Source organism: Cottoperca gobio, chromosome 5 (genome assembly GCF_900634415.1).
Source record: "Cottoperca gobio chromosome 5, fCotGob3.1, whole genome shotgun sequence".
In the NCBI taxonomy this organism is placed as follows: Eukaryota; Metazoa; Chordata; class Actinopteri; order Perciformes; family Bovichtidae; genus Cottoperca; species Cottoperca gobio.
In genome coordinates this window covers 11,423,767-11,442,015 of record NC_041359.1, presented here as the reverse complement: position 1 = coordinate 11,442,015, position 18,249 = coordinate 11,423,767, and the positions used below count along the sequence as shown (strand labels likewise).

Sequence of the window (18,249 nt, the reverse complement as noted above, 5' to 3'; positions counted from 1 at the left end):
CAGGAGAGGGATCTATGTGTGTGTGCTCATAGGTGTCTGAGCATGTGTGTGTTTGTGTCAGTAGGAAGTGTGTTCAGGCACGTATGCTCCCCCTAATCAATTATGCATTTATTAATAGAAGGCCTGAGAAGACAAAATTTCAAACAGCTGAACGGTGCAGCAGCTTAGTTAAACAGCTGAATGGTGCAGCTTAGTTAAAGCCTAATTTCTTTTTTAGCAGCACTCCAGCCGCTCTGCTATGAATGCCAATCAGCGTTTAAACCCCACCCCTCCTGGCTATAACCCCCTCCCCTCCCCCTGCTGTTCTGAAGAATTCTCATCAGAGCCTCGCCTTTGAAATGTACCAGAACCACCACATCAAACAAGCCCGTTGCACATGCGTAGGCACACACACATAAACACCATGCACACACACACACACACACACACACACACACACACACACACACACACACACACACACATGCACACGCTCATACATGCTAACAGACACACAGTGACTGCCGATCAAAGAACAGAGTAACACAGTATTTGTCCCAGAGTGGCATTTTTTACCAGTGACCTTGGTACCGAAATCCCTTTCAAAGCACACCTTCATGGACACAAGCGTCATCTTAATCTATTCTCACATTTACTCTCCCCGCTGACGAGGAATGGAAGACCAACTTTGCAGATTTGTTGAATGCTGATGAGCTTTTACACCCTAAAGGGTTGTATCTTGTATTTCTAACAATCCTGAACCAGCAAATGCGTCCCTGTTTTAAAAAATTCAGCCTGGGTACTGTCGCAATCGTCTTTTCCATCTGTTCCGAATGGCTCTCAGTGGAGCTATACTGTGGTGTGACATGGGGCAAAAACTTCTCTTCCGTTTCTGGCTACCCAGGAAAATGAACCATCCTGGGACACGGGGAAGACACATTTAAATATGTAAATTCAGGGATGTTCACATTTATATTTGAAATAATAAAACAGTCTCAATACCTGCAGCTTCTTGTGAGTCCCTCTGCAGTAAGCCACAAATTTCTGTCTGTACATAGATCACTCACTAATCTAGTAAAAGGAGTCCAAAGCCTGAATGCTAATGTGGAACTTCTGGCTCGTTAAGTCATATAGAGGTTTACGTGCTGAAAAGTGAAAATGTTCGACCAAAGTGAAACATTGCTTTAGTTGCCTATCAAATGCCATAATTTAGACTGGAATCACACAGAAGAGCGGCCTCCGACTGATGAATATTTTACCTCATAAAACTGTCATCTCCATATTTAACACAGAAACAAGCCAATGCCCTTGTGAGATGGCTGTCAGTTAATTATAAAACTCTCCTCAGTAAAGAGAGAGAAAAACGCTCCAAATGCAACTCTTAACTCTCCCCGTACTGATATTAGGAGGCGTCAGGGGAAATTTTCACATTTTCCCCCTTTTCGGGATGAAATTAATGTGACAGAAAGAAAGGCTCATTGCACAGCAGCTAGATAGAGGGATGGTGAGGGAGGGTGGAAGGGCAGGAGGAAGAGCCAGGACAGGGAGAAGAAAGGGGGGAGCATAGCATGGGATGAGCGAGAGTGCAGGAAGAGGGAGGGAGAGACGAGAGGAAGAGGGAGAGCAGGGGGCGGAGGGGGGGAAGGGATAGAGAGATGGGCGTGCATGCTAATTTTATCATTCTGCTGATAAACTTTTCCTCCAGTAATCCTCCAGCTGGGACGTGAGAACAGATAGGAGACAGGGATAGGCTCGGGAAGTCTCAGCTCATATTAAACAGCCATCCCAAACAGAACTCTCTGTTCTATTGTATTGCATTGTTTTTTTTTAGATTCTCTCTAAATTCTTTATTTGCTATTTTGCTGTAATCCCTTTTAACAAAATAAGAGGATCTGGTGCAGGTATGAGGCCATCTGCTCCTTTTGAGATGAAAAAGGGGTTGGGTGTGTGTGTGGGGGGGGGGGGGGGGGGGTGAGTGAGTGGGTGTTCGGGGGGTTTGATATACTTTCCCTCTATACCCCTAACCCCCACCAACACCAAAACCTCACTAAGCAGCATGTCTGTCCTCTCCCCCTCACATCTGTTTATTTTTCCTCCAAGTTGTCCCCGTAACACACACACACACACGCACGGGCACACACGCACACACACACACACACACACACACACACACACACACACACACACACACACACACACACACACACACACACAGAGGCAGAGACATTTATCTGCGTCATGTCCTCAGAAATCAATAACCAATCAAAGCAATCATTGCCCTCTAACACATCGCAGCAATCACACACATGCCCAGGAAGTCGCATGCATACACGACCATGCGGCGACCCCAGATTACACACTCCATCTCACTTTTAGTTTAACCAGGCCCATTGAGGATTATAGATACATAATGCCATGTGTGTACAGATTAGGTATGACAATAAACAACTGATAGCCAAAGTAAGCCCTGCCTTCTCTATGGCTATGTGCAGTACTGTATGTGTGTGTGTGTGTGTGTGTGTGTGTGTGTGTGTGTGTGTGTGTGTGTGTGTGTGTGTGTGTGTGTGTGTGTGTGTATGTGTGTGCCCACTAATACTGTACTGGCAGGCATGAATAAACATGATGTGTAACAGAGCCGAATTGGAATGACGTCTCAGCACCGAGACACAGTGTGTGTTTGTTTTGTGTACGTGTGACTGTGTGTGTGTATGTGTAAGTGTGATCTGTTACAGAGCAGATGAGAAGGAGACCTCAGTTCCCGCATCACATCATTCTGCCAGAAGGCTTTTATACTTGCTCCCAGAGTCACCCTGCGCTACAGACGAATGTGTGCGTGTACGCACAAACAGTGTGAAGAGTGTTTGTGTGTCTCTTACTGTTGGCGTCAGTGTCGTCACTCTTGGGAGGGGTGTGTCCGGTGTAACCAACGGCAATCCTGACCATTCGCTCTGGATTTCTTATCTTCTTCAGTCCTACAATGAGAGAAAAAGAGACAAAGACAGAGAGATATTTAGGAGACGCTCAAGACTTTGGTTTCTTTGGCAGTCACACACCTCACCTCGTTCTTCCTACTCTAAAGCCCAGAAACAAAACTCCAAGTGATATGCATGTGGGCTGATCCATTTTCTGATCCACTAACTTGCCTCCATTGTGTCCCCTGATCGATTGGCCACAGTAGTTACACTGCCTCCATGTGTGTGACTAACTTGTACCAAGATTTAGTTTCTCTTCTCTCTCATCATTTCTCTGTTTCCCTGACCACTGTTGCTATGATACAAAGTAGACCAACCAGCGCAGAGGGAGATGGTCTTCCAGGATATATGGTGGATGTTGTTCTCATGCCCACTGGTGTACACTGCTGATCAGCGTCACGCACATCTGCCAGGGGATGGAAAGCGTGGATAGCTGTCTCCTGCCCTGCAATTCATTTGGCTTCCATTCAGCACGGCTAAGGCTCGTAAATTATTACATCGTCTCTACACATAACACCGAGGGGGCAATGGACAGAAAACCCTCAAACTGTGATTGCGTGAGTCTGTTTGCATGTGCGTGTGAAGGTACAGTATAGGCAGGGGGGTGGTTTTATATTTATGTGGTACAGTGCCTGCTGATCTGTCTATGGGCCATCTGTCTCATCTACAGTTTGAGTCTTTTCACGCAACGGGACTCTCAACCCACGGCCTTCCCTTTTGCCTCTGGCTGTACGCCGCATGCTCGCTTGCATGCTTCTCTGTATGACTTTTAAGTGCTGTAAACCTGAACATGTGCTTTTCAAATGTATGATACTTGCGTAGTCAAAGTTATCCAATAATTGCCTGTTAAATAAATCTTGCTCAGCATCGCTCCCTAATGGAGAGAGGGTTAAAGATTCCTCCTGTCATTCTCAGTATCCCTCTGCTGAGGTAGAGATCAGAAGAATCATTTAACAATAGTCCGATAATAAAACTGATGCTGTTCTGTGTTTCATTTTAGCTCTTAAGTTAATAAGGAACTGCATGTCATTCACAACAACACATTCAGATGTGGTGTTTATTGGCTTAACAGTGATGCGTGATATCTACTTTGAACAGGCAGGTAAACTAAAACTATTCATAGAGCAGACTAAACCAGGGGATGTTTATAAACAAATGTCAAAACACACTGAGTTAGAAATAGAGATGTCATTAACCTATGAGTTGAGATGGAGATGACATTGCAATGGTGATTTTGGTCACCTCTTAAATAATTCATGAAGAATAAAAAACAGTCAGGAGGCTCTGAATGAAATGGTAGCTGTGTGTGACAATAATGACCCCGGAGAGTTTAGCCGAGGGAGTAAAAATGTAAACTACATCCATACAAGATATGACCTAAAACTGACACACATAGCTTACGCCACCTCCCCCCCTCTCCCTGAATGCAGCCAAATTCTCACCTTCACTGCCGTGGCAATCATAAGCACACATCAAATGAACACAAACATAAACACACACACACATACGACAACATTGGATGATGACTAAATAAATGCACAGCTGGTCGGGAGATTGCGTGCATGTCAGGAAAAGGAAATATACGATTCAATGGTCTTTTTTATGCTTAAAGATAGATACAGAGACAGATGAACACACACACACATACACACACACACACACACACACATACACACACACACACACACACACACACACAGAGAAAGCATCTGAATTCCTTCAGGGTGAACCACTCTCATCCTCTCTCATCCACATCCCTTTTATGCTAAACGATTGAAAAGCACTCATAAACCAGCTGTGCTCAGGGGAAACGCTGGCAAGCTTCGGACGGTGAAAAAACTACCCTATCCCGACTTACTCAGAGCCTATCGACGGGACAACTCTCCTTCCGTTATTTATTTGCTGTCGGTTAACCGTGCTCCACACAGCCGCTGGTTCAGCACCAGCGTCCGTGTTTTCGGGACGGGCTAGAAGAAAGGGAAAGCCCCGCCGTTATCTCTCTCCCCCTCTATGCCTCCGTCCCTACATTGACTCGACTGAACCCCGAGTAGCAGGACTCTGCCACCTCAAATAAAAACCGTTATTTCTCTCTTACCTTCCGGCTTGTTTTCGGCAGCCATTTCCCCTCCGCCGCGCGCCTCATCCCTCCTCCTCCTCCTCTTCCTCCTCCTCCTCCTCCTCGACTCGACCTAGTGGTGGTGGAGGTGGTGGTGGTGGTGGAGGGGGGTGGGGGGGACCACGCGCGTGCACAGAGAGGACAGCTCAAGGAGGGGGGCGGGGCTGAGAAGAAGGGGTGGGGGGGGCGAGCCTGCCGCGTTCAGCGAGACTATTGGTCCAAAACGGTGAGGATTGACAGCGGGGATCCGTGATGGTGACTCGCGGAACTCTCCATCCCTCCGTTTGTTTCCGTTGGCCCCGCCCCCTGACGTTCACGCGCACTCTTCCTCGCTCTCTCTCCCCTCTCACGTCACTGAACGACGTCTGTATTCGAGGACACCTTGACAGCCTCCCACAGCATCATCATCATGCTCATCATCGTCTTCTCTCTCTCACACACACACACACACACACACACACACACACACACACACACACACTCACACGCACACACAACATAGGAATACACAATACATTACACACACATACACGTATCAACGCGCGCGCTCATTTCTTCACATGCAAATCCACTGTTGACAAAATGCGATGTACGGTCGTGTCTCGCCATAAATTATGAACCCCTCTTGAATCTAAATCACCAGAAGTGCCTGAAAGAGACTTGGATGTTTTAGATGGGTTGGCGGGTGCTGTCATTCGCTGTGGTGCTGAAGCTCGCGGTGCTGAAAGGACAGCTCCACACGCGTCTACACAAGCTGTGTGCACTACCTGCTTTCTTTGAGCAGTGTTATTGAATTGAAGTGATGATAGGTCAAGTGAAAACTTATAGGGTGAAATGAAAAACATGCCCCCCGCCTCCCCTTGTTGTCTAGTTTGGTTTCACCAGGATCGTTGTATCCTTGCTGTAATATTTATACGGGAAGTTTTTAACGAGACAAACACAATATTCTCACTGATAAGGTATTTACAATTCTACCGTTTTATTCTATCGCTTCTAAATAATGGGGTTCAAGCAGGACCAGTATGTTCTTGCTTCAAACCCACACTGTCACTCTGTGCCGCCGGGTAGAATATTGCCTTTGCACCAAAGCCTTGTGTTTGACAGAGACAATCCTCTCCGTAGACACGCTTCACGGAAAAATAAGCTTTTGAAAGGTTCTTCTTCAGCTACGTAGCCTCGTAGTGCAGAGGTGCACAAGGCTTTTGGCATCGACAGAGTTCAAACCGGATGAATGACAATGAGGAACAAGTATAAGATATGTAGCCAAAATAAAAGAGATCGATTTAATTTAAACCTTTAAAATCGTGTGACGTTGTCTAATGGAAGGAACGATGATGCAGGCACAAACGAGCAGGACTATTGCCGTTTCAAATAAGAAAACTGTAGCCTACAATGCACAGCTTTAAGTTTGGTAGATACACATTTGAAATAGAAACTACGTTGTAACATGAATGAAGAAAAATATAGAACCAAACTCTTATTTTGAGTAGTATAGAAAGCCTACATTAACTACTACACATAGTGGTGTTGATACTTTTACATAACAAATCTGATTACGTCTTCCATTACTGCAACAATTGATGAAAGTAAAATGAGGAACATTTTACTGGCAGAGCATTAGAGGTTGAAGACAGGAAACAAAACTGGATTACTAATTGGGCAAAATGAGCAACTGCCCCAGGGCCCAGACCCCCAACAGCCACGAAAGGCCCATAGTGGCAATTCATTTGTGGTGATTTACAGAAATTAATCTGTAACTTTGTTTGTGAATATGCACTATCAAAGGACAATATCAACTGACATGACTTAGGTAGTCCTGCTTTATTAACTGATCTTGAGGATCTGTCCTAAGGAGGGGCCCAGTGTCCTAATCTAAGAGCGTCATTAATTCATTGATAATGTTTACATGTTCCATATTCCTTAATCAATTTATGTTTTATCAAATTACCACACATCAAAGCATGGGGCTAGGTAACATGAATAATGTACAAAATGCAGAGAGGGGGGCAGAAAAAGGGCATTAATAGGGGCCCTGCAGCTAATCTTTGCCCCAAGACTCTCAAGCAGATTAAACAGGTCGTGTGCAGGTTAAGGGGGAACACATATCGACCCACAGTTAACAAGCAGTGAATGGACAATGGTTGGTGTTGAATGTTTTGACAGTGTAATTCGGTGAATGGCTTATAAATGTATTTAAATACACAAGCTAATTTGTGTGGGCTATTAAAAATATTGCCTTTAACATGGATTTCATTTCTTAATTATAAAATGATTGTACTTGAAAGCAGTGGTGGAATGTAACTAACTGTAATTAAGTACTACTCAAGTATTGTATTTAACGACAATTATGAGGAACTTGTATGTGCTTTACTTGAGTATTGCCATTTCCTGCTACTTTATACTTAATACTTAATTGATATTAATCAATTAATAAATAATTATGGACTAAGCTACCGAGCAGTATAAAGTAGTTCAAATTAGCTCTACCTTCACCAACTGCAAAATTACTGATGCTTACACATTAATGCATTAAAAATGATAAAATAAGTAATAAAATACATATGATACTGAAATGGGCCATGCTGCATAATGAGTATAGGCCTAGTACTTTTACTGTTGGTACTTTAAGTACATTTTAATGCTATTAAGTTTGTTATTTTACTTAAGTGAGATGTTGAATGTAAGACTTTTACTTGTCTACACTGTGTTATTACTACTTCTACTTAGATGAAAGATCTGAATACTTCTTCCACCACAGTTTGAAAGTATTTTTTCCAATTAAGATAAACTAACACTAGGTAGCCTATAGGAATTAAACAGAAATCAGCATTGAGAATTGGTGTTTGCCATTGAGACGGTAGCATACCCACTGTTTTCAATGAGTAAGAAAGGAAAGTAACGTTTGTTATTTTTATCTTCTTTAACTCACTGCCAAATACAATACTGTACCCTAAAAAAAGAAAAGATACACCTCGAAATAAGCTTTCTTCTTGTATTGAGGTATTTCACATCTTTTCATACTCCAACACAACCAGCAGAGGGCGACAGAACAACTTCCGCTCTCCGCCGTACGGCTGACCAATGAGGTTCGAGAACATTGGAAGGTGGGCGGGACCATATCAAGTGCAAACATGGCGGCGTCCTTAGATGATGATTTTGAGTTTGATAACCAGGACTACTACTCTCTACTCAACGTCAGGAAAGAGGTACGGTTTATTCAGTTTTACAGCGACGCCGAATGCTGACGGACCTTTCGATGTGGCTGTCGTGTAGATTGCCATTATGAAAGTGGTCTGCAGTCGCTGCATCACCCTCCAGTTGAATAACGGTGTTCTTCATCAGCACCATCAGACCGGTGGATGCTGCAGATATCATGAAAAGCAGCATATTTCAGCATCTACTTTACTTGAATGCAGGCAGTATTTGCACTTAGAAGTGGGTGCCTAAATAATATGTCTGCACCAATGAGCACTTTCTCAAATCTCAATAAACTAGAGAGAGGCCTGACAAGGACTTATGCTTGGACGTTCATCTGGATAACGTTAGATAGCTTTAGGTAGTACACCATTGCCTTACAGGGAGTACGTTAGCTTTTAATTCCTTGTTTAGTGTCAGTGGACTGGTAGCTGTTTTCAAATTTATTTAAAAAATAGCATGCATTAATGCAGCAGTGTTGTGTCAGCACCACAGTCTATGGTCAGCACACAGGAGAGGCTGGAGAGGGGCTGGACTGAGTGAAAATTAATCTGCAACAATTTTGATAAGTTACTTTTAAGCAGAAATTCAACACAATTGCTTGTTCCAGCCTCTCAAATGTGAAGATCTCCTACTGTAATGTGTCTTCTTTGATAGTAGTCAAAATAGTAGTCTTTAAATTGAACTGAACTTTTGGACCAAAAAATATAGCATTTTGAAGACCTCACCTTGTCCGCCATTTTACAGACCAAACAGTTATCAAGTATCCGGTAGATTAATCAATAATGAAAATAATTGTTAGTTCTTAGAAGTGAGACCCATCCTCTCTCTTGTTACAGGCTACATTGGAGGAGCTAAAGGCGTCATATCGGAGGCTGTGTATGCTCTACCATCCTGACAAACATCGAGACCCAGAGCTGAAAAGCCAGGCTGAACAGCTTTTCACCCAGGTGCACCAGGCATATGAAGGTAGGGACACTTTCAGGTAATTGGAATTTAAACTAGGGCTGGGAGATATGGAGAAAATCAGTAATGTGGATATAATGACTAAGGGGGTAAACGCAAATAATAGAACAGCTAGAACAGTCTGGTAAGTTCAGAAAATTGCATCCCCTTACTGTAATGCAGCCTTTAAAACCAGGAAAAGACAACAATTATGTCATATTACTATGTTACGATATCCAAAGTCTAAGGACAATCTCTAGTCTCTTATCACAATATTGATATAAAATAGATATATTGCCCAGCCCTAATTTAAAATATTTAGTTCAACATTTTATTTTACCATTATTTTGTTTTTAAATACAGATGAAATTAAACAGGACATGGAAACAGACAAAATGCCACTCAAAGCACACAAAACATCAACACAAAACACCTACTTCCACTGAACCGTAATTTCCCTCTTTCCGCTCAGTGCTAAGTGATGCTCACTCCAGAGCCATCTATGACATCTTCGGGAAGAAAGGGTTGGAGGTTGAAGGCTGGGAGGTATGTATTCTGTCTAACATAAACATTTTGGAGGTTTTGCTGCTCTATTATACTACATTAACACATCTTCATTATCTTATGGTGATGATGCTGTGTAGATGGTGGAGAGGAAGAGAACTCCAGCAGAAATTCGAGAGGAGTATGAAAGGCTGCAGAGAGAAAGAGAAGAGAGGAGGCTGCAGCAAAGAACTAACCCCAAGGTTTTCTCAGTCACAACTTCACCACATTCATCTGTCAACTTCACTACTTTTACTGTATTTCTTGTGTGGGCCGCCACCTTTATGCAGATATTACTGAATACATTATGTAACACAACTCAATTTTGACTGTGGATGGTTTCCACTTTCATTTCCTAAATCCCTTTTCATTCGTTTTTAATTAATTCTGTCAGTCTGTCCCTTTCACTCCCTCATTATTCAGGGAACCATCAGCGTGGGCGTGGATGCCACAGACCTGTTTGACCGCTATGATGAGGACTTTGAAGAGATGCCAGGAGGAGGATTTCCTCATATTGAAATCAACAAGATGCACATTTCCCAGTCCATAGAGGTACACCAAAACACACACTCACTATTAACCTAGCATATTCACAACTACTATAACTGCATCTTATTTGTACCGATTTCAACTCATTGCTGAGTTTTCCTCTGCTGCTTATTATACGCGCTACTGTGATTTCATTGATTTGTTTTTTTTTTACTGGTGCTCTGTTGCCTGTTGTATGTGTTATTGTTGATTTTATTTTGTTGATTTTATGCTTTATTACTAATTTTATGTGATGTAAGGTGACTTTGAGTGCCATGAAAGGCGCCATTAAATGAAATGTATTATTATTATTATTATTATAAGCTTTTACCTTCCACACACACAGTTACTTATTTAATCCAGGTTCACTGCCGTTTTCTCTGTTTTATCGGACACAACTTTCCTGTCTTTCTTCAGGCTCCTTTGACGAACACTGACACAGCAGTGCTGTCTGGTTCGCTCTCTACACACAATGGCACTGGAGGGGGGAACATTAATATGACCGTACGAAAGGTTACATCAGCCAAGGGCTGGGGAGAGGTACAAACACGCATACCCACGCATGCACACAAACTACAAAGTGCATGAGTTAAATGTTAGGATGGGATAATACAGATTGTTTTAGTAATTTTGGCACAGACTTGCCTGTCTGCAAACACGTGCTTCTGTGCATTTGTCTCTGCAGGTGGAGTTGGGTGCAGGAGACATACTTGGACCTCTCATTGGTTTGAAGGTGTTTCGCAATCTCACTCAACGGTGGTAAGGCCTGATTGTTTTATATAGGGGAGTATCATACACCATATGACATATGAACGCCATTCTCCGTCTCTTTAATGCTCTCTCTTTTTTGTCTCCTCTCTGTTCAGTTTCTTGACAGCTCAGTGCGGTTTGCAGTTCTCTCCTCGAGGTTTGCGGCCAAGCTGTTCTATGATGACAGCGCGCCACCTGGACCAGAACACCATGGGTTATCTGCAGTGGCGCTGGGGGCCCAGCAGCGCCATGACCACCAGCCTGGTCCGAGACACAAAGAGCAGCCACTTCACTCTAGCTCTGCAGGTAAACAAAAGTGCAATCATATACACTGTAGGGAGGCAGGCATGTGCAGTACACAGCTACAGTACCTGCTGTCAATATGGTAAAAACAGTTTGTAGTGTAACTGAAATTTTACTTGTGCAATGTGGCAACTTTCCCCCCCTAGCGTTTCCAAGTGGTAACATTTTTGCCGGCGCTGTTGCAAAGACAGCCGGATTGCTTTCAGTTTTCCTCACAGCTACTGCTAGAGACAAATTAACCGACTTATTCAGGCCATCAGGGAAAAAGACATTTTGTTTTCCACAGCTTTGTGCCTTAAATTGAGCGCTAATTTCCCCGGGAGTTTGAACCAGGTGGCAGACAGAACTGCATAGTGACAGCAGGCTTACAGGACACCAATCTATACACCGATGGTGTCATTATTCTATAACATTTACTTCATAATGATAAGTTAAAGCAAAACACTTGTCTATTGCCACTTTAACCATGAGATTTGCTATTTTTTCAAATCTATATAATGTGTGTATCCTTTATTACTTCTCTCCCAACCTCCCTTCCAGCTGGCTGTGCCTCACTCCTACCTGATGATGAGCTACCAGTACAAGTTCCAGGATGAGGACCAGACTAAAGTGAAAGGCTCTGTGAAGTACGTCTGTCTGTCTTAAAGGACTTATTTTCTGTCAGTCAACTGGCAGACGGTGTACAAAAATGTGGCTGTGCAAAACAGATAATATTCTATTGATTAGCTGAAGGAATCTCCTCGTTAAAGCAACTTAATACCAGCTGAAAACATTGCTTCTCTGGCTGGTATTAAATTACTCTTTAAGTGACTAGAAGGATTTAAAGTCATTTTTAATTAAATTTTCTTGTTATTCCAGGAAACTTGTGAAATGATTGTTACATAAAAAGCTTTTTTGCACTTTACAAATTACAAATCCTGGTAATGTCTAGATAAAAAAAGAAAAGGTTTTGTGTGGACAAGGCTTTATGTCCTTACATATCAAACATCTTATACAAACCATTTAATGTGTATGTGACCTGCAAATGACTGATTTCATCAACTTGAGGATCAACATCACATTTTATATAAATATTATGTTTATTTATTTTATATAAATAAAATAATTATTTTAATGTTATTTTAAGAGCTAATTTTTAAGAAAGAAACACAAAGTTAGGAAAATAAAAGACAATGGTAGGAGATAAAAACAGCAAAACGACAATGAACATAGTAGGCACATTAATTAAACATTCACATGTTGTAAATATTGACCCCAAAACATTTTAATCTCCAGTTGTTGGCTGTATAATTGACTGTCCTACTGCCCATGTGATTGTCTTCAGTAGCTGCCTAACTCTAATTGTCTCTGTTCATTTTTGCGTTCCTCTCTTTTCAGGACCGGTTGGTTTGGTACTGTGGTGGAATATGGAGCAGAGAGGAAGATCAGCCGACACAGTGTCCTGTCAGCCACTGTCAGCATCGGGGTCCCTCAAGGAGTCACACTCAAGATCAAGTACTGGCCAACCCAAAATATGATCTCATTCTCTCACGGGTCCTTATCTCCCTGGATCGTTATCTAATGTGTGTGCATCTTTGTGCTTGTGTTTCTGTGCAGGTTGGCACGGGCCAGTCAGACGTACCTGTTTCCAGTCCACCTCACAGATCAGCTGCTGCCTAGTGCCGTCTTCTACGCCACCGTGGGACCCCTGCTGTTCTACATGGTCATCCACAGACTGGTCGTCATCCCTTACACAGAAGCACAGAAAGAGCAGTCAGTACATCTCCTGTCCTCATAACCAATGACACTCAATTTAGCATCTCACTTTGCCAAAATTTGACAACACTTATCCATAGTCGGTGTATTAACTTCAGTAGATGGCGGTCGGCACACCCCCAGTTTGGAGAAGCAGACAGGAAGTACAGGCATGGAAGCAAAGCAATGAACTGCTGTGGATGGGAGCAGCAGCAAAACCTATTTTAGCCACCTAAAAAAAGGTCTACCTAAGAAAATCAATATTGGTTCAAGTGTACGCTATATTTAGAATTCTTCGCCGCTTTACCTTGCTGTCAGGGAGACCTTACCAAAGGGGGAGCCGTTATCTTTGCTCCCTTCAAAGCCACCAGACTCCTTTGACAAAAACAGTAATTCTACCTCACAGAACACAGAAGTTGCAGGTCTGCTGCTGCCTCCATCGGTCATTCTGGTGGTTTTAAAGAGAGCATAGATAACTGCTTCAATTCCCCGTCCAAAAGGGCTGTCTCGCAGCAAGGTGAAATAATATATATAATACAAATATATAGTCTAAACTGATATTGATTTTTTAGCTGGTTAAAATAAGTTTTGCTGCCCTTGTCCACAGCAGTACATTGTTTTTGCTCCTGTGCTGGTACTCCTCTCTGCTTCTCCAAACTGGGGCCGTACCAACCGCTATCTGCTGTAGTACCTCATAAAACCCCACTTTAAAAGATCTGAACTATCCCTTTAAGTTTTGCAGTTATTCAACGTGTTTTTGCATGTATGAAGGATAGTTGGATTATAAAACTTCATGTCTGTCAACTGAAGGAAACTATACAACCCTCACTTTGGCAGAGATGCAACATTTTGATTATGGGTGTTGTTAATACTACCGGGGGTTTCTTTCACACTGGCACTGTCATCATAGAGAGCCTCCACAGTGAATCCCGGTGGGTGAGGTGATTGTTGATGTCTGCTTTGTGCTACTCAGAGACCTGGAGCTGCAGAGGAAGAGCTCGGCCACAGACATCGCCAAGAAAAAGCATGAGGCAGAGTCTGCTGTGAGTACTCACACTCACAGTGTGCAAACACACAGTTATTTGCTGTGTGTGTGTGTTTCTAGTTTCAGCTCCTTCATCTCGTCTGAAAATCTCTCCCCTATCCAATTCTATTTGTCCTCCTCCTCCTCCTCCTCCTCCTCCTCCTCTTACTCCCTCGGCTCCTGTGCAGGTTCTGCTGATGCAAGAGTCTGTGAGGAGAGTCATAGAAGCGGAAGAATCCAAGATGGGTGAGGGAACACACATACACACAGACGCTACACCCGGGTGAGAACCTTTTTAGTTTGCAGCCAAAACTTGGCTAAAACCCAAATGTGTAATTTAAACACATTTCTCATGGTTGCATCAAATGCTGTTTCTCCAGGATTTTGTTTTTCTGAGTCTAACTTCCCTCATCTACCGCTGTGAAGCACGTGACGATGATTTAGCCCATCTCCATGCTGCAGTGTTTACATGGGTTAAGCTTGTAAGTCTGTGCTCAGAACACCAGAGTGTACACTGGCGTAAATCAAGACTATCATTTCAGTGTGCTAACGTATTTCCTGTTATATTTGTGTAGAGGGTGCATGTGATTATTTGAAGAGTCAATTTTTGGGATGTGTTCACGACATCTTCTAGATACTCTGTCCAAGAAGTAAAAGTATAAATTGTTTTACGAAGTAATGATATGAAGCTATCATAGTGAAATAACTGTTGTTAACGTGCCTCAGCTTGACATTCCTTCTGTGTTTGACCAGAAGGAATTCCCACCATAGCACTTATAATTGTCCACTTCTCATACATTAAGTGCCTCTGGTATCCTGTGCATTGTCGTGCATCTGTTTTACAGGGAGCATCACAAAAACAAGAACTCATCACCCCTGTCCTTGCATCCTTACTCGGGCTTCATTTCACGATAAACTTCAAAATCCTTCTAATTGTCTTTAAATCTCTCCTTGGTCTCGCCCCTACATCTCAGAACTTCTCACCCCACCAGCCCCACCAGACCCCTCAGATCCGCCCACCATGGCGTGTTGGCTGTTGGTGTGAGATAGTAACCGGCGACCCACTTGTATTCTCTGGCTTTTAATTGTGTTAAGGCTGTTTCTATTTGAATCTTGTTTTATTTCCAGCTATGCACATATGTCTTTATGCTTGTATGCACAAACATGTATGTCTGTCTTTGTGAAGCACTTTGATGCAAAACATGTTTGCTTTTTAAAGTGCTATATAAATTAATTAAACTTGACACACTTCACATATATACATACTGTATATATATATACACACACACCCAAAATGAAATGAAAGCACTGAACACTAAACTGTATGTTACCTTCTAGGTCTGATCATCCTGAACGCCTGGTATGGAAAGTTTGTGTCAGACACCAGCCAGAAGCAGGAGAAAGCAAAGGTCATCGACGTCACCGTGCCTCTGCAGTGTCTGGTCAAGGACTCCAAACTCATCCTCACCGAGGCCTCTAAGGTGTGTGTTTGTGTGTGTGTTTACATCCATTTCATTGTCCACACATCTGTATGCATGCATATGAGTTGTTTCTCTGTGTGCAGGCAGGGTTGCCGGGCTTCTACGACCCCTGTGTCGGAGAGGAGAAGAGTCTCAAATTACTGTACCAGTTCAGAGGCGTCATGCACCAAGTCATCTCTGCTGACATTGAGTCGCTACGGATACCCAAGCAATGTTAGTATGCAGCCACTTAACCCAGAAGACCCAGAATTATTATCACGTAGTTGCACACTACTACATGCTCAAATTGTATTCTTTGTTTGTTTTTCAGCTCACAGAATTGAAGCCGAGTCCTCCTAGGAGCCCACTCCTGTTGTCGCACCGGAGGGCAAAATGCAGATAAAACAGACTTTGTGTCAACAGAAGAATGGAGGGGACACATCAACAATAAGTTTGTTTCTCTCCTCTGGTCCTCTTCTGTCATGGTATTTAGTGAATCTGTTTATCCAGTTCCTCCATTCCTCCCTCTCCTTTGGGCCGTCTCCGAAGGTTCAGCCGAATACAGGAGTCAGCTCAGAGTTTCTACAAAGTGTTGCCCTTTGTGTCTCCTGGTCTGCTCCACCTGGCAGGGCTGCGCTGCAGGAGATCAGACACTGGCCCTGAACATAGTTTTATATTTATGCACTACACAGAGAGACCGACGGTCACTGCGGACGTGGTGACCATTTCCGTCAACGATGAGCTTAAAGTGCGCATAAATTAAAAAATGTTTCTTGACATTTGTTATGTCAAGTATATACAAATGAGCCGTGCTGTAATTTTACCCCATATCATTGTCGTCTTTGTCTCGTATGTGTATCACCCGGGTAGGTTTGAATCTAATACTGTTATATAATATATAATACATGTTTTTAAAATGACACTATGCAGGATCATGTCTCAGTGAGCGGATTGATTGGGTAACTCATGTTTTTGTTCACTTGTTGAAATGTCTCACCCTAATTTATTGTGTTTAGTGACATGTCTGCTGCTCAGGTGTAAACTGGTGCTCAAACCTTTTATCTGTGAAGGTCAGGATATGGAAGTTAGGAGGGAAAGTGATGCTCTTTGATGGTAGTGATCCAGCCAAGGAGAGACGGGCTTAAATCTTTCATACAGATTGCAATTTAAAGGCAGACGTTCCCCTTCGATTTGATTTGCGTCAGTGTTTATGGATTGTTGCTGTGTAACAGCAGCCCAGACTAAATTTCTTAGTGATTTTTAATAAGTGAAGGTTAGGTTTGTACTTCACCGGTGTACATCCAGCATTAAGCCAATGATAACGGTAACTACTGGTATGGATTTGTAATAAATCAGCAAAAATGGAGGTATGAATACAGATTTTGTTGTTGTGAAACAACCAGTAGAGGGAGTAGGTCGACACTTTCCCTCATGAAGGTTGTGCTTGCTGCTGAAAAGGTCACTTGTGACTGGAGCTGACCTGAGCCACACTAAAATGACGTTCCTGATTATGGCACATTTGACTTTGCTCAGTTTGTTCATCAGTCCTGTGCCATTTATTTTAATTAGATTTTCTGTCCCATTTTTTTTAATTTTTACTTTTTATATTGAATTGATCTGCTAATGCCATGTCTCTTCTTATACACGGTAATGTATGACATGCTAACACCATGCACACACTGTCTTTTAGGTGATAATCCACACACTAACATACCTTTACTGTTGCTATTTTACTTATCAGAGTGGCAATGTTGACATGTGAAAATCTAATATCCTATGATGCACTTTCTGTTCAGATGTGTTGCACAGACGTTTTAATGTGTGGATCATCACTAACTACAAAAGGAAACACGAAAGAGCAACAGTTGGTACATTATTCCTATTTTTGTCACGGGCTACAGGGAACCCCTGTAAACACCATCAAAAGTGCTAAAGATTAAACGGTTTTATTGAATACAAAGGTTGCACAAAATGTACTGTATTTAAAACGTATGAGAAGCTAGTTGTCATGAAAGTGGTGTTGAAAGCTGTATACTTTGAACTCCAGAGTTTATATCTAAGAAGATGACTAGTCCGGTTGATATATTGTGCCCACCATTTATTATTATTATTTTTGCTGTGACTGACCTGCAAAACCGAGGTGTGTGTATGCTCAGAAATAAAAACAGTAAGCATTGAGATGGATACGTTTTGGTATTTAGTTGGAAGGATGTCCGTCTCTGCAGTGAGATCCATAACAGTCTTGTATCAGGGTCACTATTACAGCTGCCATTTTGCAGATTCCATTTGTAGCATTTGTCTCTCATTTGTTTTAAGTGTGCTATAAAGTGTTTTGACAGGTCAGCTGGTCACCTCTGCTCTAGTGCCGCCATAAGGTTAGCAGAAAGACCGCTCCCTGCTGCTACACTCGAGCCCATCATCCAAACTGACCTACATTAGTATGTAAATATACTGTATGGTTAAGGAGTCCATGTTCTCTGTCCTGCAAAGACTACAATAAATATAAAGATCTGATTCTTGTTTGATTTCGAGAGCATTGCAAATTGACCAGCCGGTTAAAAAAAGGAAGTTAAAATGGTAACTCTTTATTTACAATAGTTTACAATAGTTTCACAGAAACAGTTTGAACCACAGTACAGACAACGCTTTCTCAATGAGGGGACAGGATAACCCAAGGTCAGAAAACCAGCTGTATCACAA

General features: G+C 42.5%; 2 protein-coding genes across 7 annotated transcripts in view; one reads left to right on the top strand and one right to left on the bottom strand.

The window, feature by feature from the left end:
• LOC115008202 (calmodulin-binding transcription activator 1-like) overlaps positions 1 to 5,118 on the bottom strand; it is a 53,526-nt gene extending 48,408 nt beyond the window's left edge. For all 5 annotated transcript variants that reach the window (XM_029431622.1, XM_029431620.1, XM_029431623.1 and 2 more), the window contains exons 1-2: positions 5,047 to 5,118; positions 2,856 to 2,951 (exon numbers count right to left, since the gene is read on the bottom strand). In XM_029431622.1, coding sequence (XP_029287482.1) covers positions 2,856 to 2,951; positions 5,047 to 5,071 — 121 coding nt within the window. In that variant the 5' untranslated portion in view covers positions 5,072 to 5,118. The remainder of the gene's footprint in view (positions 1 to 2,855; positions 2,952 to 5,046) is intronic.
• A 3,041-nt stretch (positions 5,119 to 8,159) lies between these two features.
• dnajc11b (DnaJ (Hsp40) homolog, subfamily C, member 11b) lies at positions 8,160 to 17,727 on the top strand. 2 transcript variants are annotated; one of them, XM_029432710.1, is made up of 16 exons: positions 8,160 to 8,273; positions 9,102 to 9,231; positions 9,680 to 9,753; positions 9,852 to 9,953; positions 10,174 to 10,302; positions 10,696 to 10,818; positions 10,964 to 11,037; positions 11,145 to 11,334; positions 11,872 to 11,957; positions 12,709 to 12,825; positions 12,928 to 13,083; positions 14,039 to 14,108; positions 14,278 to 14,335; positions 15,428 to 15,570; positions 15,654 to 15,783; positions 15,881 to 17,727. In XM_029432710.1, the coding sequence occupies exons 1-16, from the start codon at positions 8,199 to 8,201 to the stop codon at positions 15,907 to 15,909; spliced, it is 1,686 nt and encodes a 561-aa protein (XP_029288570.1). In that variant the 5' UTR covers positions 8,160 to 8,198; the 3' UTR covers positions 15,910 to 17,727. The 2 variants fall into 2 exon arrangements, with proteins under 2 accessions (XP_029288570.1, XP_029288571.1); XM_029432711.1 differs by lacking the exons at positions 15,428 to 15,570; positions 15,654 to 15,783; positions 15,881 to 17,727 and adding an exon at positions 14,935 to 15,413 and having other exon boundaries at positions 8,199 to 8,273.
• The last annotated feature ends 522 nt before the right edge of the window (positions 17,728 to 18,249 follow it).

Bases quoted from the DNA above. Each gene is read 5' to 3' on its own strand.
- dnajc11b (XM_029432710.1), top strand. From the start codon at position 8,199: ATGGCGGCGTCCTTAGATGATGATTTTGAGTTTGATAACCAGGACTAC. The intron at 13,084-14,038 runs GTCAGTACATCT...TGTGCTACTCAG, and splicing joins ACAGAAGCACAGAAAGAGCA to AGACCTGGAGCTGCAGAGGA. The intron at 14,109-14,277 runs GTGAGTACTCAC...GCTCCTGTGCAG, and splicing joins AGCATGAGGCAGAGTCTGCT to GTTCTGCTGATGCAAGAGTC.